Here is a 22,281-nt window from a genome sequence, read left to right as displayed (position 1 = left end):
TGTATGTGACTAATAACATTTGATTTGATCTGTACACAATTCCTGGAAGCTTAAAATGTCCCAGTTCTTCCAAGGCCTGCATACTCACCAGACATATCACCCATTTAGCATGTTTGGGATGCTCTGGATTGCTGTGTACGACAGCATTTTCCAGTTCCCGCCAATATCCAGCAACTTCGCACAGACATTGAAAAGGAGTGGGACAACATTCCACAGGCCACAATCAACAGCCTGATTAACTCTATGTGAAGGAGATGTGTCACTCTGCATGAGGCAAATGGTGGTCACACCAGATACTGACTGGTTTTCTGATCCACGCCCCTATATTTTTTATTTAAGGTTTCTGTGACTAATGTCTGTATTCCGAGTCAGGTGAAATCCATAAATTAGGCTCTAATGATTTCATTTCAATTGACTGATTTCCTTATATGAACTGTAATTCATTACAATCTTTTAAATTGTTGCGTGTTGCTTTTATATTTTTGTTCAGTATACATTACTTTCCAGCCATTCATTTCACACATGAAGTTTATTCATTTTGAAATTGCTATTTCCTGTTCTGATGTAATAGCTGATATTACTCATGGGGCACCTTTCTTTATTGAAAATAGCTTGCACCTGCTACTTTAGAGTAAGAGTTATAGAAATATTAAAGCCCATGCTACGTTGTATTAGAAGGAATTTCATTTCAGATCAGATTCTAATTCACAAAAATATGAGTTATTTCGCAGACATTATCCGTTATTTAGTGTTTTCTTCCAGCAATTTCTGACTCAGCTGTGACCAAAAGGCTCATCCTATCACAGATCCTTGGGACATCCCTAACCCATTGAAGTTGAAATTTAAAATGTTTAAGGTAAGGGTTCATTTTAAGGTTAGGTAAGGGTTATGTTATGGTTAAGGTTAGGGTATGGACGTTCCAAGGATCCCGGATTGCACTAACCGTGACCAAAACGTTATCACTGTTGACGTCTATGAATCCTGGCCAGTGATTGGATGTCTCTGGTGTGTAAGGTGAGTTTCAATTGGCAGCAGCGCTTTGAGAACGTTTTATCATGAGTTCCCACTGCAGCAGCACTCTTGGGACTGCTCGCATGCCTGAGCTGAGCTGCCATCGACTGACTCGAGTATCTTCAACAATGGAAGAATCCTAACTTTATGTCAACTGGAAAACTCACGGCGATATCGAGTTTTTGAGCAAAAGTCAGCTGTGTAGTTGTACCACGCTTTTAAGTGTGGCGTGTAGGGGTAAGTCTTGAATAGTCGGGGGTTGGTTTGTCGTAATTTTGGCCATTTTTAAATTTCAATTTGACTCAACACTTGTCATTTTTATGTAGGATAGTAGCCAATAGTCACCTCAAGCTGATCATCTTGAAATCAATGTTGAGGTTTGTCATGTGTGTGAACTTGTAGCAACTAGTATATTACTCGCTTCGTAGTTACGTTTGCACAAATTGTCATTTACACACACGAACACAGCCGTTTTGGCTCCACTGTTACGCCCTCCAACTCATTAATTGGCTTGCTGATTTATTTTGTCCTGAATTGCTGAATTGCTAGTTGAATAGTATAGGTTTGGCTAATCTTAATTTATTTTAAAGGCCCAGTGCAGTCAAACGCAATTTCCATTGTTGTGTGTGTATATATACTTCCACACTGAGGTTGGAATGATGCTGTGAAATTGTGAAAATTATGGTAATGTAGGAGCTGTTTTTAAAAGTAAGCCTGAAATTGCAGCCTGTTTTGGTGGGATGGAGTTTTGGCCTGCCTGGTAAATTAGTTAATAGACCGATAAGAAAGAGTTCCAAACCTCTACGCCAATAACAGAGTTTTCAGTTTTTACCTCACCACTTGGACCACGGCCAGATAGTCCTAGCAAAATTATTTCTTGAAAAAAATTGTTCTTTGCTTAGAAGCAATTTCTTTTCCTTTTGACCATTTTTAATTGACAACAATCACATAAGGTACTTAATTGTTGCCCAGAAATGAGTTGATATTGAGAGAAAAAAATCGCTGTATTTGATCTTTTTAATTGAAATTGTGTCTAGTGAAAATGCAGAGGGAAAATAAGCATCATTGTGGTTCACTGCTGGAATTTCAGCTATGTAGAATATTTAATTGTTGTCATAACTTTTGACTCTTTAGACTGGACAATTTGTGCCTCCAGAAATTTCTACAAGTTCGATTAAATGGAGCTTGAGGGCCAATGGTGGAAAGGACAACTTGCAGGAGATATATACCAGGCTTTGCGCTACAAAGTAAGTATGCTGTCATATTTCAAAGTGGAGGCAATAACTGCTGACATTAGTGTAATATTCCAAAAGTGAGAGCTGGTGACCTGATATATTATATTAACACATAGGCCTACAATACATGGCTGATCATAGTGAAGTCAAAAATGTGATTGTCCTGTGTTTTTATGTGTCTCACACCGACACACACACACACACCAGTCAAAACACCTACTCATTCAAGTGTTTTTCTTTATTTTTACTATTTTCTACATTGTAGAATAATAGTGAAGACATCAAAACTATGGAGTCATGTAGTAACCAAAAAAGTGTAAAACAAATAAAAAATATATTTTATATTCTTCAAAGTAGCCACCTTTTGCCTTGACAGCTTTGCACACTCTTGGCATCCTCTCAACCAGCTTCACCTGGAATGCTTTTCCAACTGTTCCCACATGCTGAGCACTTTTTGGTTGCTTTTCCTTCACTCTGTGGTCCAACTCATCCCAAACCATCTCAATTGGGTTGAGGTTGTGTGACTGTGGAGGCCAGGTCATCAGAGGCATCACTCTCCTTCTTGGTCAAATAGCCCATACACAGCCTGGAGGTGTGCTGGGTCATTGTCATAGTCCCACTAAGCGCAAACCAGATGGGATGGCGTATCGCTGCAGAATGCTGTAGAAGCCATGCTCATTAAGTGTATCTTGAATTCTAAATAAATCACTGACCGTGTCACCAGCAAAGCAACATCACATCTCCTCCATGCTTAACGGTGGGAGCCACATATGCGGAGATCATCCGTTCACCTACTCTGCGTCTCAAAGACACAGCAGTTGGATCAAAAATCTTGAATTTTGACAAATCAGACCAAAGGAAAGATTTCCACCAGTCTAATGTCCATTGCTCTTATTGGTGTCATTTAGTAGTGGATTCTTTGCAGTAATTTGACCATGAAGGCCTAGTTCACGCAGTCTCCTCTGAACTGTTGATGTTGATGAAATTAGTTAATAGAAAAATAAATAAAAGCTAGTTCTCAGTTTTCCCACTCCCAAAACAGTCCTTTATCAAAAGTATTGCTTGAGAAATCTCACAGCACCCCCCTCACACCGACTCTCCTAGCTCTGACTTTGCTTATAGCTACTTTGAGGAAAGAATTACTTATTACGACTGATGTGGTTATTCCACCTAGCTAGCTTAAGCTCAATGCACTAACTCTAAATCACTCTGGATAAGAGTGCTAAATGAGTGAAATGTGAAATGTAAAGTAGTGTTGTCACGATACCAGAATTTTGACTTCAATACCAGTTTTAGTATCACAATACTCAATACCACGGCAAAAAAATGAGTATTAGACTAAGTCACAGAATGGCACTTAATCTAGACACTCAGCTACTGCTCTGTTCAATCTTTTCAATATCATGACATTTTAAATTAGATTTTTCAGACAGCCCTGTATGCATTAATGAAGTAATCATACAATTTAATTAGACTTTAGTAAAAACTAACTACAACAATGATAACAATGTATTTGAATGGTAAATCTCTATTGATAAACTAGGTAAATCAAGATTTGGTCTAGTCGGCCTATTCACAATACAGGTCAATGCATATTCAATAGGAGTGTGTGCATGCATTGAATTATTGAGCTTGTTTTTGCTAATTTCATGTGGCTATAGATAAGTCTGTTTCCCTTCCATTTGTGTAGAAATAGCCATCTCTACAGTTTAGAAAAGGGCGCGCTGTCTCTTTTAAACCCAGTAAAGACGTCATTCATGATTAGGCACATGCCCACACAGTCAGTTGAGTTCTGTGAAGAAGAGAATTGACAGATGAAGGGGGGAAATTATCTTCGCCAGGGTTCTGTTCTAGAAGCACGGCTTCAACTGTTCCTACAGTGTAACTGACACCCGGCCCAGAAATACAATTTTCATACACGGCCACATAGAGAAGTCGGATTTGAAAATGGCTAATAATACACTTTAATCATCACCTTTGAGGCCGAGATAAAAATTTTACACTGAACAAAAATATAAACGCAACAAGTAAAGTGTTGGTTTCATGAGCTGAAATAAAATATCCCAGAAATGTTTCATATGCACAAAAAGCTTATTTCTCTAATTTTGTGTACAAATTTGTTTATCCCATTAGTGAGCATTTCTCCTTTGCCAAGATAATCCATATACCTGACAGGTGTGGCATATCAAGAAGCTGATTAAACGGCATGATCATGACACAGGTGCACCTTGTATTGGGGATGATAAAAGGCCACTCTAAAATGTGCAGTTTTGTCACACAACACAATGCCACATGCTGACTTCAGGAATGTCCACCAGAGCTGTTACCAGATAATTTAATGTTAATTCTCTAAAACGACTTGTGATAGAGAAATTTTGCGGTGCGTCCAACCAGCCTAATAACTGCAGACCACGTGTAACCACGCCAGCCCAGGACCTCCATCTGGCTTCTTCGCGTTCAGCCACCAGCTGAGGAAACTGTGGGTTTGCACAACCAAAGAATTACTGCACAAACTGTCAGAAAAAGTCTCAGGGAAGCTCATCTACGTGCTCGTTGTCCTCACCAGGGTCTTGACCTGACTGCAGTTCGGCGTCGTAACTGACTTCAGTGTGCAAAGGCTTACCTTCGATAGCCACTGGAGAAGTGTGCTCTTCACGGATTAATCCCGGTTTCAACTGTACAGATGGCAGACCGCGTTTATGGCGTCGTGTGCGCGAGTGGTTTGCTGATGTCAACGTTGTGAACAGAGTGCCACGTGGTGGTGGGGTTATGGTATGGGCAGGCATAAGCTACGGACAACAAACACGATGGCAATTTCAATGCAGAGCTACCACATTTACATTTACGTCATTTAGCAGACGCTCTTATCCAGAGCGACTTACAAATTGGTGCATTCACCTTATGATATCCAGTGGAACAACCACTACCACGATGAGATCCTGATCATTGTTGTGCCACCATCAACTCATGTTTCTGCATGATAATCCACAGCCCCGTGTCGCAAGGATCTGTACACAATTGCTGGAAGCTGAAAATGTCCCAGATCTTCATGGCCTGAATACTCACCAGACATGTCACCCATTGAGCATGTTTTGGATGCTCTGGATCGACGCGTACAACAGCCTGGACTCGCCAATATCCAACAACTTCACACAGCCATTGAAGAGGAGTGGGACAACAGGCCACAATCAACAGCTTGATCAACTCTGTGATGCAGATGTGTCGAGCTGCATGAGGCAAATAGTGATCACACCAGATACTGACAAGTTTACCCCCCACCCCTTTTGTTATATATCTGTGACCAACAGATGCATATCTGTATTCCCAGTCATGTGAAAGCCATCAATTAGGGCTTACTGAATTTATTTCAATTGACTGATTACCTTAAATTAACTGTAACTCAGTAAAATCTTTTAAATTGTTGCGTATGTGTGTGTTTACCTTCGTCCAATGTGTGTTTTTGGATGAAGTGAAGACTTTGTCGCCGCTTGCTCTGCTCCCTGTGCGCATGTAATGTCGGTCTGTATAAACCGGATGCAAACCAGATATAGACGGTCCGTGAGTAGATTACATTGAAAACAATGGGTGGACATCTTGGATGCCGTCTCCAGTTCTTATTATACCTCTGATCTTTGAATGTGATGGAGAGACGATTTAAAGGTGCAATATGCAGAAATTGCTCCGCCATTTCCTGGTTGCTAACATTCTAAGTTCTCCTAACTTCAGTTTATGACAAAACGAGCAATAGATAATTGTAGAGAATTATTGTACCATCTTAACCATGGTGAAATAGATATTTTCAATAACTGAGAATATTGTTTTTTCAGTTTGAAACTGGTATACAAAACCGAGACGCAAAAACTAAACTTAAGAACGGGAAGCATAGAAACAGCGCACAGAACACATCTATTGCTTCTTAGATTAGCTTTCAATGAGATCTGTAACTCACATTTTTATGTGAATTTGGTCAGGTCACCCAATAAGTTTTTGGTGACAATCAGCAACTTCTATGCAGCATGAGTGAGGAGCTAACATGTTGCAGTCTAGACTCCTAGTGCCCCCCCCCCAGGCCTTAATGGAGCATCTGAAGCAGTCACGCAATATTTTAGATCTGGGTGGCCAAGATTACAGATCTTATAATGTATCGTTTACTTTTTTCAGGAAATCAAGTTGCCCTCCTACAAAGGCCAGTCCCCCCAGCTCAACCTCAGGCGCTACTTTGCAGACCTCATAGCAATCGTAAGCAATCGCTACCGGCTGTGTCCAACAGCCAGACACCTTGCCATCTACTTGCTGGACCTTTTCATGGACCGCTATGATATAACGGTGCAACAGCTTCACATGGTCGCACTCTCCTGCTTGCTTTTGGCTAGTAAGTTTGACAGCTTCCTTGCAAGCCTCTGCTTGGCCAAACTTCCAATTGCTGTGGTCCACCTAGCCTATAAACTCAATTTTTCTGTGTGCCTTGTGATTATTTCCCCTCTACAGGTAAGTTTGAGGAGAGAGAGGACCGAGTTCCTAAGCTGGATACTCTTAACAGCCTGGGCTGCATGAGCTCGATGAACCTGGTGCTGACCAAGCAGGGCCTGCTTCACATGGAGCTCCTCCTGCTGGAGACCTTCCAGTGGAACCTGTACCTGCCCACAGCTGCACACTTCATAGAGTACTACCTGTCCATTGCTGTCAACGAGGCGGACCTTCATGATGGCTGGCCCATGGCGTGCCTGGAGAAGATGGTGCTCTACATGACAAAGTATGCTGACTACTTCCTGGAGGTCTCCCTTCAAGGCAAGTTGAAGTTCTGTTGCTGCTTCACTTAGATAATTTATTTGATACAGCAGTAGCAATACAGGGATATAACATCTACAGAAGAGACAGGAATGCCTATGGAGGAGGTGTTGCTGCATATATTCAGAGCCATATTCATGTAAAGGTTTGCGAGGATCTCATGTCTACTGTTGAAGTGTTGTGGTTGCAGATTCACCTGCCTTATCTAAAGTCATATTTTAGGGTACTGCTCTAGGCCACCAAGTGCTAAGTCAGTATCTGGATAATGTGTGACATGCTTGATAATGTGTGATGTTAAGAGGTCTATTTTTTGGGTGGTGACCTGATTTTAGACTGGTTTTCATCAAGCCATCCACTCAAGAGGAAGCTTCTTAATGTAACCAGTGCCTGTAATCTGGCTCAGGTTATCAATCAACCTGCCAGTGTATTTACAAACAGTACAGGAACTACATCATCCAAGTGTATTGATCATATCTTTACTAATGCTGCAGAACTTTGTTCTAAAGCTGTAGCCACACCCAATGGATGTAGTGGCTATATCCAGAAAAGCCAAGGTTCCAAAGGCTGGGCCTAAAATGGTGTATAAGAGATCACACACAAGATTTTCTAGTGACGCCTATGTTGAAGATTTGTTGGTTTGTGTGTAATGAGGAGCATCCAGACGCTGCACTTGATGCATTTATGAAATTGTTTCTTCCAGTTATCAATAAGCATTCGGCACGCATGCGAACCGCAGATCAATTGCAAAGTTCAACCACCATAGTGTGAAATACAGTTTTACTGCCGCTGTTACTTTAAAAAATAAAAATAAAGACCGATGCGTGCTGTGTTTTACTCTGAAGCCTGAAGGTTGAATTGATTCTTTTTTTAAAGCAGTTGTGTGTACTATTCACGTGAACGGGGCATGTTGAATCCCAACGACTCAATCCTGGATGCTCGCGTTGCAAAGAAGAAAAAAGAGCAGCGACAGCCATGGCTAGCGGAGGAGCTGAAGAACTGGACAAGTCTCCCGCTTCATTTAAGTCTCCTGTACGGGAGCATTTTGGCTTCCTTGTCAAATATGATGACGGAAGAAGGGTGGTGGACAACACCATTACAGTGTGTAGGCGTTGTGCCACAAGAAAGCCGTATGAACGTAGAAATACATCGAGCATGGCCACACATTTAAAGTGTCATCACCCTGGTGTCAGTGACGGGAGCCAACTCGGCCAAGAGACAACTTCTCACCACAGCATTTAAGCAGCCTTTTGCTGCAGAGTCAGACCGGGCTAAAGCCATCACCACCAAATCTATTGGGATGTTTATCGCTGCAGACATGAGGCCATACTCTGTTGTAAAAAAAACAAAGTGTTCAAAAATATGGTGAAAGTGCTTGAGCCAATCTACGTGCCAGATCTTTATGAACAGGAAAATGTCTAAATTGTCGCCAAATTATCCAAGGCATCCTCTGTTGCCCTCACCAGACGGGTGGTCCTCCAGGGCGAAGATGCGAAGTCTGGTGCTACAGAAACGCCTCCTCAGTCACACAGGCACAAATACTGCTAGGAGCAGTAGCAGAGTGGAAGCTAGAGGCCCAATGGCAATATCCCAACCACCACAGATAATGCCAAGAACCAAGTAAATGCAGTGATAGAGGCTGGACTGGGGCCATAGATGGCTTGCTTTGCGCACGTGATCAATTTAGCATCCCAAAGGGGAATCTCAGTGAACCAGATGGACCGCCTCCTTGGGAGGATCAGGAAGGTGGTGGTTTCCTTTTTTCACCGAAGCACAACAGCCGCTCGTGCTTAAGACCAAGCAAGAAATGCTACAGCAACTGACTCACTACCTCATACATGATGTCACAACGTGTCGCTCCAACATGTCATAAGTGGAGTTCCATCTTGAGCAGCAGGCAGCTATATACTCTGCGCTGACAGACGGTACCCTGAAAAAAATACAAATAGACATCTTCAACTTGTCTGACGTGAAAGTGGCAGAGAAGGTCCTCCCGGTGCTCAAACCCCTCAAAACGGTTACAACCCTATTGAGCACTGAAACTGCACTGTCTGTGTCCATGATCCTACCTCCTGAAAACAAGGATTCTACAATCCATGGCCCCAAGTGAGGAAGACGGCACCATCATCACTAGAGATGTCAAGGCTGCCATTAGAGAGGACCTGAACCCCAGATACCCCCCTAATGTACAGGACTACCTTCATAGATGGGGCGGTAGGTAGCCTAGTGGTTAGAGCGTTGGACTAGTAACCGGAAGGTTGCAAGATCGAATCCCCGAGCTGACAAGGTAAAAATCTGTCTTTCTGCACCTGAACAAGGCAGTTTAACCCACTAGGCCGTCATTGAAAATAAGAATTTGTTCTTAACGGACTTAAATAAATAAAAATATATCTACTGCACTGGATCCAAGGTTCAAGTCCCTGTCTCACCTAGACCCTGCCCTACACCGGAGGACGTACAGTGATCTCACCACTGAGATTGTGGCCACTGAAGAGGTAAAAAAAATAGAGTGAATTACTTAAATAATAAATATACTGCAGTCTAATTTTAGTCTGCTATTAGAATCATCAATTTTTGATGAGGAATAATGGCTTTTATTAAATGTTATTGCCACAATTATAGTTCTATGAATAATTTGTTAGTTTAATAGATCAAGTCATTTTTTTTTCTGCAGGGTCAAGCCACAGAGCTGACAGGAGCAGACTCAGAGGCATCTCCGCCACAAAATAATTTGGCCATGAAGGAGCTTTTCGGGGAGGCCTTTGCGAGCAAGGACACAGGCAAGACGTTTGCCAACACCATCAGAGGTGGCATCCTACAAGGCAGCAAGCGGCATTCCTACTGGCCGTGTGGAAAGCCATGAGTGTAAATACCCTCACATTGCCATGATGGCAAGAAGTTACCTGACTGTGCCTGGCACTTCAGTTCCTAGCGAGAGGGTGTCCTCCACGACAGGGGACATAGTGACTGCAAAGAGGTCTACCCTCTCCCCAGACAATGTAGACCTCACCTTTTTGAAAAATAATGAAGTTATAAGCTCAGGTCTGCTTTGCTTTCTTTCTTTACTTTTTTAAGAGGAAACAGGCTATTTTTTTCATTCACTATTGTTCCAAGGAAGAAGGTATCATGCCTCATATTGCACTTTAATTCAACAATTGAATATTTTATTTTATTTAAACATTGAGAAGTTACTTGCTTCAGGTGTTCTTTAAGTAATAAAGGGAAAGCAAAGTTATTTGTCTACATTGTTTTTTTTCTGAAAAATTATCTAATCCGTGACTCAAAACCATGAATTGTGATCCGTTGCACCACTAATAAGCATGCACCTATTAAGAAACTGACTGCTAAAACTGTTAAGCCCCCCTGGGTTATTGAGGAATTGAAAAACTTTATGGTTGAGAGAAATTAAGCAAAGGAGAGCCAAATAAGAATGGCAGACATTGTAAAATGAGAAATTGTGATTTTAAACTGAACAAAATAAAATGTATTAAGAAACCAAGAGAAATTACAGTGAGGGGAAAAAAGTATTTGATCCCCTGCTGATTTTGTACGTTTGCCCACTGACAAAGAAATGATCAGTCTATAATTTTAATGGTAGGTTTATTTGAACAGTGAGACAGAATAACAAGAAAATAATCCAGAAAACCGCATGTCAAAAATGTTATAAATTGATTTGCATTTTAATGAGGGAAATAAGTATTTGACCCCTCAGCAAACATTACTTAGTAATTGGTGGCAAAACCCTTGTTGGCAATCAGAGGTCAGACGTTTCTTGTAGTTGGCCACCAGGTTTGCACACATCTCAGGAGGGATTTTGTCCCACTCTTTGCAGATCTTCTCCAAGTCATTAAGGTTTCGAGGCTGACGTTTGGCAACTCGAACCTTCAGCTCCCTCCACAGATTTTCTATGGGATTAAGGTCTGGAGACTGGCTAGGCCACTCCAGGACCTTAATGTGCTTCTTCTTGAGCCACTCCTTTGTTGCCTTGGCCGTGTGTTTTGGGTCATTGTCATGCTGGAATACCCATCCACGACCCATTTTCAATTCCCTGGCTGAGGGAAGGAGGTTCTCACCCAAGATTTGACGGTACATGGCCCCGTCCATCGTCCCTTTGATGCGGTGAAGTTGTCCTGTCCCCTTAGCAGAAAAACACCCCCAAAGCATAATGTTTCCACCTCCATGTTTGATGGTGTTCTTGGTCATAGGCAGCATTCCTCCTCTAAACACGGCGAGTTGAGTTGATGCCAAAGAGCTCCATTTTGGTCTCATCTAAGCACAACACTTTCACCCAGTTGTCCTCTGAATCATTCAGATGTTCATTGGCAAACTTCAGACGGGCATGTATATGTGCTTTCTTGAGCAGGGGGACGTTGCGGGCGCTGCAGGATTTCAGTCCTTCACGGCGTAGTGTGTTACCAACAATTTTCTTGGTGACTATGGTCCCAGCTGCCTTGAGATCATTGACAAGATCCTCCTGTGTAGTTCTGGGCTGATTCCTCACCGTTCTCATGATCATTGCAACTCCACGAGGTGAGATCTTGCATGGCGCCCCAGGCCGAGGGAGATTGACAGTTCTTTTGTTTCTTCCATTTGCGACTAATCGCACCAACTGTTGTCACCTTCTCACCAAGCTGCTTGGTGATGGTCTTGTAGCCCATTCCAGCCTTGTGTAGGTCTACAATCTTGTCCCTGACATCCTTGGAGAGCTCTTTGGTCTTGGCCATGGTGGAGAGTTTGGAATATGATTGACTGCTTCTGTGGACAGGTGTCTTTTATACAGGTAACAAACTGAGATTAGGAGCACTCCCTTTAAGAGTGTGCTCCTAATCTCGGTTCATTACCTGTATAAAATACACCTGGGAGCCAGAAATCTTTCTGATTGAGAGGGGGTCAAATACTTATTTCCCTCATTAAAACGCAAATCAGTTGAACATTTTTGACGTGTTTTTCAGGATATTTTTGTTATTCTGTCTCGCTGTTCAAATAAACCTACCATTAAAATTATAGACTGATCATTTCTTTGTCAGTGGGCAAACGTACAAAATCAGCAGGGGATCAAACACTTTTTTCCCTCACTGTATATGATGGAAGTATGATTGAAAAAAGCTTTGGAGTACTTTAAATGAAATTATGGCAAGAAAGACTGAGTTTGAATTAATCTTTCATTGAATCGGATGGCTCATTCATCACAAATCCTTATGACATTGCCATTGAAATCATTAAAATAATTGCCAGAGTGGGCACACTGCGAGCCATCATTCATGCATAAAATACCTAATGAAAGAAAAGCATTGTAATTTTGTAAAGTTAGTGTGTTAATATATAAAGTTTATATATATATATATATATATATTAGTTATTATTATAAAAAAAAAATTGTCGAGCAGTTGCAAAAAAACAAAATAATGATATTTATTTCATGGCACATGTCTTGATGTCTGTCTCAGTGGACTAATCCATTGCGGAGGCCGCAGGGACGGCACACCAGTAATACATTTACCGTTAATTCCCATTTCTATTCTGCAATGTTTGTTTGGTTACCGTAATTTCTGTTAATGCATTTAATGTATTATTAGTCTTTTACAGTGGACATGTTTGCAATGCGCACAACCTAGGCAACACTTGTGAGAAACAGGTTTTGGTTTATTTCATTCCATTTATGAGTTGTCCATTTTGTTTAAATGGCTCCTGTCAATGTTGAGTAAGGGATGTAGACTTATACAGTGCATTTGGAAAGTATTCAGACCCCTTTTCCCACATTTTGTTACAGCCTTATTTTAAAATAAATAAATGTTTCCCTCAATCTACACACAATACCCCATAATGACAAAGCAAAAACAGGTTTAGAAAAAATGGAAATGTGATATTTACATAAGTATTCAGACCCTTTACTCAGTACTTTGTTGAAGCACCTTTGGCAGCCATTACAGCCTCGAGTCTTGGGGATGACGCTACAAGCTTGGCACCCCTGTATTTGGAGTTTTTCCTATTTTTCTCTGCAGATCCTCTCAAGCTCTGTCAGGTTGGATGGGGAGCGTTGCTGCTCAGCTATTTTCAGGTCTTTCCAGAGATGTCCGAGCTCTGGCTGGGCCACTCAAGGACATTGAGACTTGTCCCAAAGCCACACCTGTGTTGTCTTGGATGTGTGCTTAGGGTCATACCTGTTGAAGGTGAACCTTCACCCCAGTCTGAGGTCCTGAGTGCTCTGGAGCAGGTTTTCATCAAGGATCTCTGTACTTTGCTCCATTCATCTTTCCCTCACGTCTGACTAGTCTCCCAGTCCCTGCCGCTGAAAAACATCCCCACAGCATGATGCTGCCACCATGTGTCACTGTAGGGATGGTGCCAGGTTTCCTCCAGACATGACGCTTGGCATTGACCAAAGAGTGCCATCTTTGTTTCATCAGACCAGAGAATCTTTTTTCTTATGGTCAGAGTCCTTTAGGTGCCTTTTGGCAAACTCCAAGCGGGCTGTCATATGCCTTTTACTGAGGAGTGGCTTCCGTCTGGCCACTGAACCATAAAGGCCTGATTTGGTGGAATGCAGCACAGATGGTTGTCCACTGAGGAACTCTAGAGCTCTGTCAGTGCGAACATCGGGTTACAATCCTGTCTCAGTGCTCTACGGACAATTCCTTCAACCTCATGGCTTTGTTTTTGCTCTGACATGCACTGTCAACTGTGGGACCGTGTGTGTGCCTTTCCAAATCATGTCAATCAATTAAATTTACCACAGGTGGACTCCAAGTTGTAGAAACATCTCAAGGATGATCAATGGAAACGAGCTGCACCTGAGCTCAATTGCATCTCATAGCAAAGGGTCTGAATATTTATGTAAATAAGCTATTTCTGGTATTTATTTTAAATTTTCAAAAAATTTCACACCCTGTTTTTGAAATTTGTCATGATTGGGTGTTGTGTGTAGATTGAGGGGAAAAAACCCAAGCATTAGTGAGGTCGGGCACTGATGTTGGGAGATTAGGCCTGGCACGCAGTCAGCGTTCCAATTCGCGAGAAACCATTTCATTATGGACATCACTTTGCATTGTCATGCTGAAATAGGAAAGGGCCTTCCCCAAACTGTTGCCACAAAGTCTGAAGCACCGAATTGTCTAGAATATCATTGTATGCTGTAGCTTTTAAGATTTGAAAAACAGCCCCAGACCATTATTATTCCTCCACCAAACTGTACAGTTGGCACTATGCATTCGGGTAGGTAGCATTCTCCTGGTAATCCACCAAACCCAGATTTGTCCATTGAACTGCCAGATTGTGAAGTGTGATTCATCACTCCAGAGAACACAATTCCACTGCTCCAGAATGCAATGGCGGCTAACTTTATCACTCCAGCTTGGCATTGCGCATGGTGATCTTAAGCTTGTGCGGCTGCTCGACCATGGAAACCCATTTCGTAGAGCTCCCGTCGTTATTGTGCTTACGTTGCTTCCAGGGGCAGTTTGTAACTCGGTAGTGAGTGTTGCAACCTAGGACAGATGATTTTTACACGCTTCAGCACTTGCCGGTCCCGTTCTGTGAGCTTGTGTGGCCTACCACTTCGCGGCTGGGCCGATGTTGCTCCTAGACGTTTTCACTTCACAAATACAGCACTTACGGTTGACCAGGGCAGACATTTGATGAACTGACTTGTTAAAAATGTGGCATCCTATGACGGCGCCACGTTGAACGTCACAGATCTTCAATAAGGCCATTCTACTGCCAATGTTTGTCTATGGCAATTGTATGGCTGTGTGCTCGATTTTATACACCTCTTAGCAACTGATGTGGCAGAAATGTACTTATTACTTATTATTATTATTAATTACTGCAACTCGCTGTTGGCTGGGCTCCCTGCCTGTGCCATTAAACCCCTACAACTCATCCAGAACGCCGCAGCCCGTCTGGTGTTCAACCTTCCCAAGTTCTCTCACGTCACCCCGCTCCTCCGCTCTCTCCACTGGCTTCCAGTTGAAGCTCGCATCCGCTACAAGACCATGGTGATTGCCTACGGAGCTGTGAAGGGAACGGCACCTCCATACCTTCAGGCTCTGATCAGGCCCTACACCCAAACAAGGGCACTGCGTTCATCCACCACTGGCCTGCTGGCCCCCCTACCTCTGAGGAAGCACAGTTCCCGCTCAGCCCAGTCAAAACTGTTCGCTGCTCTGGCACCCCAATGGTGGAACAAGCTCCCTCACGACGCCAGGACAGCGGAGTCAATCACCACCTTCCGGAGACACCTGAAACCCCACCTCTTTAAGGAAAACCTAGGATAGGATAAAGTAATCCTTCTAACCCCCCCCCCCTTAAAAGATTTAGATGCACTATTGTAAAGTGGTTGTTCCACTGGATATCATAAGGTGAATGCACCATTTTGTAAGTCGCTCTGGATAAGAGCGTCTGCTAAATGACTTAAATGTAAATGTAAATTGCTGAATCCACCAATTTGAAGCGATGTCCACATCCAGTTGAAGTCGGAAGTTTACATACACCTTAGCCAAATGCATTAAACTCAGTTCACAATTCCTGACATTTAATCCTAGTAAAAATGTGTCATAGGTACGTTAGGATCACCACGTTATTTTAAGACTGAAATGTCAGAATAATAATAATTTATTTCACCTTTTATTTCTTTCATCACATTCCCAGTGTGTCAGAAGTTTACATACACTCAATTAGTATTTGGTAGCATTGCCCTTAAACAATTTAACTTGGGTCAAATGTTTCGGGTAGCCTTCCATAAGCTTCCCACAATAAGTTTGGTGAATTTTGGCCCAGTCCTCCTGACAGAGCTGGTGTAACTGAGTCAGGTTTGTAGGCCTCCTTGCTTGCACATGCTTTTTCAGTTCTTCCCACAAATGTTCTATAGGATTGAGGTCAGGGCTTTGTGATGGCCACTCCAATACGTTGACTTTGTTGTCCTTAAGCCATTTTGCCACAACTTTGGAAGTATGCTTGGGGTCATTGTCCATTTGGAAGACCCATTTGCGACCAAGCTTTAACTTCCTGACTGATGTCTTGAAATGTTGCTTCAATATATCAACACAATTTTCCTCCTCATGATGCCATCTATTTTGTGAAGTGCACCAGTCCCTCCTGCAGCAAAGCACCCACACAACATGATGCTGCCACCCCCGTGCTTCACGGTTGGGAAGGTGTTCTTCGCTTGCAAGCCTCCCCCTTTTTCCTCTGAACATAACAATGGTCATTATGGCCAAACAGTTATATTTTAGTTTTACAGACCAGAGGACATTTCTCCAAAAAGTACGGTCTTTGTCCCCATGTGCAGTTGCAAACCGTAGTCTGGCTTTTTTATGGCGGTTTTGGAGCAGTGGCTTCTTCCTTGCTGAGCGGCCTTTCAGGTTATGTCGATATAGGACTCGTTTTACAGTGGATATAGATACTTTTGTGCCTGTTTCCTCCAGCATCTTCACAAGGTGCTTTGCTGCTGTTCCGTGGATTTATTTGCACTTTTCGCACCAAAGTAAGTTCATCTCTAGGAGACAGAAGGCGTCTCCTTCTTGAGCGGTATGACGGCTGCGTGGTCCCATGGTGTTTATACTTGCATACTAGTGTTTGTACAGATAAACGTGGTACCTTCAGGCATTTGGAAATTGCTCCCAAGGATGAACCAGACTTGTGGAGGTCTACAATTTTTTTCCTGATGTCTTGGCTGATTTCTTTTGATTTTCCCATCATGTCAAGCAAAGGGGCACAGAGTTTGAAGGTAGGCCTTGAAATACATCTACAGGTACACCTCCAATTGACTCAAATCATGTCAATTAGCCTATCAGAAGCTTCTAGCCATGACATCTTCTGGAATTTTCCAAGCTGTTTAAAGGCACAGTCAAGTTAGTGTATGTAAACTTCTGACCCCCTGGAATTGTGATACAGTGAAATAATCTGTCTGTAAACAATTGTTGGATAAATGACTTGTGTCATGCACAAAGTAGATGTCCTAACCGACTTCCCAAAACTATACTTCAACTAATGTATACATACATTTGGAAAAATACTGAGGATGATAGCGGACTATGTTGCCACTCCTTTTTGCTACATCTTTAGAGAAAAGTGTTTGTCCACAGACCTGGAGGGAAGTCATGCTGCTATCCAAAAATGTTAAAGCTCCCTTTCCTGGCTTCTAACAGCCTAACAATCAGCTTGCTTCCAGTTCTTAGAAAACTTATGGAAAAGATTGTTTGACCAGATATAATGCCATTTCTCTGTGAACAATTTAACTGACTTTCAGCACACTTCTAGGGAAGGACACTAAACATGTACTGCACTGACACAAATGACTGATGATTGGCTGAAAAAAATGGTGATACTGATAAGATTGTGGGAGCTGTGTAGTTAGATTTTAGTGCAGCCTTTATTATTGATGGCTTAACATAGCTCTCTATCCATGATATGCCAGATTATCTAATAGAACTGTCTTTTCTTTATTGGAAGCTTCTCTAACGTAAAACCTGTAAAGTGTGGTATTCCATAAGGGAGCTGTCAAGGCCCTTTACTGTTACCTATTTTTACTAATGATCTACCGTTAGCGTTACACAAAGCCTGTGTATGTACGTAGATGATGCAACACTATACATGTCAGCACCGACAGCTAGTGAAGTCATTGCAACCCTAAAGAGTTGGGTTCAATTTTAGAATAGGTGGCTAGGAATAAACTAGCCCTGAACAGATCGAAATGCATTATTTAGTACCAAACACTCCCGAGGTACTGGACCTCAGCTGAATCTGGTAATGAATAATGTGGCTGAGCAAGAAGACACTAAACTTCTTGGTGTTATATTAGATTGTAAACTGTCATGGTCAAAGCATATTGATTCTATTGTTGTAAAGATGGGGGGGGGTGCTTTGCTAGATGCTTTTCTTTTTTTTTAACACTAATGCATGCAAACAAAAGTAATTTTGTCATTTTTATTAGGATCCCCATTAGCTAATGCCGTAGCGCTAGCTAATCTTCCTGGGGTCCAACACCAATTAACAAGACATTACAAACAACCACAAATCAAGACTTCACAAACATTCAACAAGTAGACAATAGACAAAATACCTGTCAGGAAACACATTTAACATTTTCAGTTGATGCTTTCTATTTCATGTCCAGTCATATGGTTTATCGCATTAGACGTTTTATTTTTTTTCTTGACGGTGGATTTACTTTTTGCCTGAGAAATATGGATTGGTAAAGAGTTCCATTCAGCTGTGGCTCTATATAAAATTGTAGATTTAAGGCAATTTGTCCTTGCCTTGGGTTGTCTTAGCTGCCCTGGTGGTTATGCGTGTTGCTAGTATGTACTAACTGGCCTGAAAAATACCGTTAAAAAAACCCCACATTCCTAACGAAAATCCGAAGACTGGATATGAATTTGTTTTCAATGTGAAGCCATGAGAGATTCTGATGTATTTGGATAATATTCATACGGATAGAGAAATTAAGAGCTAATCTGGCAGCCCTGTTTGAGCAATTTGGAGCTTTTTTTATATTTTTCTGAGCTGCAGATGACCATATAACTGGACAGTACTCAAAGTGTGATAGGACCAGGGATTGAATCGCCTGATTCCGTGTGCTAGATGTTACATAATCTGAACATTTTCTTGAAACAGAAATTCCCTTACCCATCTTAATAACAATATTATCTATGTTCTGATCATGATAAAGCTGGGTCCCACATGACAACTAGTAGTTTCATTTTTTTCACTTGCTCTACTTTTTCTTTTTTTTCTTTTTATTTAACTAGGCAATTCAGTTAAGAACAAACTCTTATTTTCAATGACGACCTAGGAACAGGGGGTTAACTGCCTTGTTCAGGGGCAGAACGACAGATTTTTACTTTGTCGGCTTGGGGATTCGATCCAGCAACCTTTCGATTACTGGCTCAACGCTCTAACCACTTGGCTACCTGCTGCGTTCTACATGCGTTCTATTCATCAACAAATTCCAATTGGGGATCATCAGCAAGCATAGATCTTGAACCAAATACAAATATTTTGTTTTAGAAATGTTCAATGCCAATTTGTTCATATCAAACCACTCCTACGCCATTCTTAGTTCCCTGCTCAGTACATCTGTTAGCTCATTACATTCTGATGCTGTGCTATACACTAGAGTCATCAGCATACATGACCACTCTTGCTTTGTTCATTACTGAAGGTAAATCATTAGTAAAGCCACAGTAGAGAAGTGGGCCTAGGCAGCTTCCTTGAGGATCACCACAGTGTATATCTTTACTGTTTTAAAGAACACTTTTTTGCCTTCTCCTGGATAGATGGCTTTCCATCCAGGATAGAGCTGCAGACTTAAAATATTTGCGTTTACCTAGTAACAGTTCATGATCAATTATATCAAAAGCAGCACTGAAATCTAACAACACTGCACCAACTAACTTCCTGTCATTTATACTCTTTAACCAATCATCTGTCGTTTGTGCTAAGGCCATACTCGTAGAATGCCCTTTGTATGCATGCTGGAAACCCGTTCAGACCATTACATGAGAAATAATCCTTGATTTGTACAGATAAAATAATTTACTTAACAAGCTTATAGGACAACTATTTGGACCAGTGAATGCAGAGCTCCTGCAAGCTCAGGATATGTTGCATCTTGACTACTGCCCAGTTGTATGGTCAGGTGTGTCAAAAAAGGACCTAGAAAAGCTGCAGCTGGCCAAGAACATAGCACCACATCTGGCCTCAAATGTAGACGGAGGGCCAATGTCAACAGCATCCATGTCACTCTCTCCTAGTTCAGTGGAGAGACTGACCGTTTTTTACATGCACACCAATATCCCGTTATTATTCATGTTAAAAGCTTGTATCCCGGTTATGAGAAACCTGGATAAGATACTGTGGCATGTAAACGTTTTATCCCGTTTTCAGTTTTTCGCAGGTTTGGTCTAGTTAACACCGGTAAAGTTGTCTGTTTTCATTTAGAGACCGGGGCTCTGTTCCTGGAGAGATGCTGTCCTGTTGGTACCCAAGGTGGCGCCAACAGAGGGCCGCCTAACTTGTAGTCCTTATTTTTTCCAAGCATTTCGCTACACTCTAAATAACATCTGCTAAAAGTGTATGTGACAATCAAATTTGATTTGAGTTTTTTTTGCTCCAACCCTAACCTAGCACACCTGATTCAAATAATTAGCTGGTTGATCAACTGAATCAGATTAGTTACAACTGGTGACGGAGTGAACCTACAGGAGGGTAGCTCTCCAGGAACAGAATTGGAGAGCCCTGCTCAACACACCAACATTATTCTTTAACTGTTTTCTTTAGCTACAACAGAAGCGTCTACATACCAAAGCACTTGAACATTTGAGATTAGTCTTGCTAATTTCTTTATTTTTCTTTCCTCGTATTTTTTGAAGTAGTCGTGGTGTTCTTTGGTCGATGTGTACTTAGTTTTAATATGTCTTGCTGTTCTTGTCCATTAATGTAATGTTTTATGTTCTGTTTTCTTCAACAGCTAATTGGGATCCACATCGTTATTTTCGCTAATCATAACCGGTTTTTCAAACCAGTGTTTGCCTTCTGAAAATAGGATTTTTAGGAAGAACAAGACCGTAATGTCACCTTTTGCACTTAAAGACGCAGCTAGCCTTGTTGCACAATATTCTGGTGCAATACATGGTGATGATTAATGACTTGCTATTATTCCAGATCATGCGTTTCTGAGGTTCGCCCCCTCACTGGTGGCAGCTGCCTGTGTGGCAGCCTCTCGCATCATCCTGCGCCTATCCCCTTCCTGGCCACCTCAGCTCCAGCGCCTCACCGCATACAGCTGGGATCATCTTGTCCCCTGTGTAGAAAAAATGCTCATGTGAGTGTCTGTCCTCAGCTGGGCTCTCTTGCCTGCTGACAAATACTGCTTAACACCAGGGCCGTGTTTATTAAGGCACATCTTATCAAAACAAAAACGTTTCGCAACTGGGGGGCGGGGGGAAAGTCCAGGGAGTCCCTCTCTCTTCAGTATGTTTTCCGTTTGGTGGCTAATGACCTTGATGCAACCTGAGAAAATAAGTCCACTCTTGCCATCTTAGTAACATGGTTGTAGAATTTTGCTGCTGGCTTGACAAGATAGTCGTTTGAAAGTCACTTTTGGTCTTTCTTTGTCAGTGCTCATGACAGCGACGTGAAGGAGGCCAACAAGCAGACGTGCCAGCCACCCGGTCAGCAGCCGAGCCAGGCTGGGTACCATACCCCTTGCCAGACAACCACCACCATGCCTCCTCAGTACCTGCACCAGGCCAGCATCCAGTACCCTCAGCAGGCCCTCCAGCCTTCCCTAGCCCCAGGCCACGGCCCGGCCCCCTACGTATCCCACTCTGCCACCCTGCAGGGCCCTGGTGCCCCATCACACAGCCACCCCCAGACCATCTCTGCTGGTCTGGATGGCAAGGCCAACATTCCAAGCAGAGCCTACCAGGTCAATATGCACTATTCCTGTGCTGCTCCCTGCTTTGATAGGTGATGGCTGGATCTCCAAGTTAGAGCTATGACAGTATGGGAAGTAAAAGTGCGAGCGACTGGATGGGTATGTCGTCTCTTTGGATTAGACTAATTAGCAGGACCAGGTATGTTTTTTTTAAATTGAGAAGTTATGATGCGATTTAAGCACTTTCTTCTATGGTTAGATGTGCAATATAAGATTCCACAAATGTGCAATATAGTTATTTGTCATGTATCATTCCGGTGCTAACCTGCCGAAGGTGTTATTTTCTTTTTAAAACCAATATGATTGAGTTATCACCAAGCATGGTTGTCATGTGCAAAGGGTTGTTTTCCCAACACTCTGCATTAGCTATAATTTAATTGCACTATAGACAAGAGACTGTGCTGCATTTATTTAAGCTAAGATACCTCAGAAGCATTGAATGTATGTTATCTTTCCGTTCCCTGCCGCCATGAGTAATAATGGGAATCTTATATCAGTATTGAACTCGAGGGATTACTTTCAGCTTGTAGTAAGATATGGTAGTTTGATAGAGGAACACGCATCACTCTGCCAGAAGCTACCTCAAGTGTTAATGTTGACTACCCGCACCTTTGCTCTTGAACAGTGTTCTCTGCAATATTCAGGAAGTATAGTTTGCATTCTTGTTTTGTGTTTCGAGCACTAATTTGGAGGGAATGTGTCATGTCAACACCTTCCTGTGCATGTGGAATGGCAGCGAGCGCTGTGTACTTCTAATATGGTACTTTTAAATAAAATGCCTGTCAGTTGTACTTCTGGTTTATTTTTAATAAT

General features: G+C 42.2%; 1 protein-coding gene across 6 annotated transcripts; it reads left to right on the top strand.

Annotated features, from left to right (window-relative positions):
* The first annotated feature begins 1,061 nt into the window (after positions 1-1,061).
* On the top strand, positions 1,062-22,259 carry ccnj (cyclin J). Of its 6 annotated transcripts, none has more exons than XM_045700734.1 (6): positions 1,062-1,248; positions 2,168-2,258; positions 6,408-6,485; positions 6,735-7,034; positions 20,694-20,853; positions 21,150-22,259. In XM_045700734.1, exons 2-6 carry the CDS (start codon positions 2,207-2,209, stop codon positions 21,502-21,504), a joined length of 945 nt encoding a protein of 314 aa, XP_045556690.1. In that variant the 5' UTR covers positions 1,062-1,248; positions 2,168-2,206; the 3' UTR covers positions 21,505-22,259. The 6 variants fall into 6 exon arrangements, with proteins under 6 accessions (XP_045556690.1, XP_014009677.2, XP_045556688.1 ...); XM_014154202.2 differs by having other exon boundaries at positions 6,408-6,618; XM_045700732.1 differs by having other exon boundaries at positions 2,146-2,258.
* The last annotated feature ends 22 nt before the right edge of the window (positions 22,260-22,281 follow it).

The sequence above is a fragment of the Salmo salar genome, chromosome ssa18 (assembly GCF_905237065.1).
Source record: "Salmo salar chromosome ssa18, Ssal_v3.1, whole genome shotgun sequence".
In the NCBI taxonomy this organism is placed as follows: domain Eukaryota; kingdom Metazoa; phylum Chordata; class Actinopteri; order Salmoniformes; family Salmonidae; genus Salmo; species Salmo salar.
Note: the sequence above shows the minus strand (reverse complement) of the source record. Positions and strands in the feature narration are given on the sequence as shown.

What these genes read in the sequence shown, in the direction of transcription:
- ccnj (XM_014154202.2), top strand. Translation starts at nt 2,190, where the DNA reads ATGGAGCTTGAGGGCCAATGGTGGAAAGGACAACTTGCAGGAGATATA. An exon ending in ACCAGGCTTTGCGCTACAAA is followed by an intron (nt 2,259 to 6,407) that starts GTAAGTATGCTG and finishes TACTTTTTTCAG; the next exon opens with GAAATCAAGTTGCCCTCCTA. An exon ending in CTCCTGCTTGCTTTTGGCTA is followed by an intron (nt 6,619 to 6,734) that starts GTAAGTTTGACA and finishes TCCCCTCTACAG; the next exon opens with GTAAGTTTGAGGAGAGAGAG.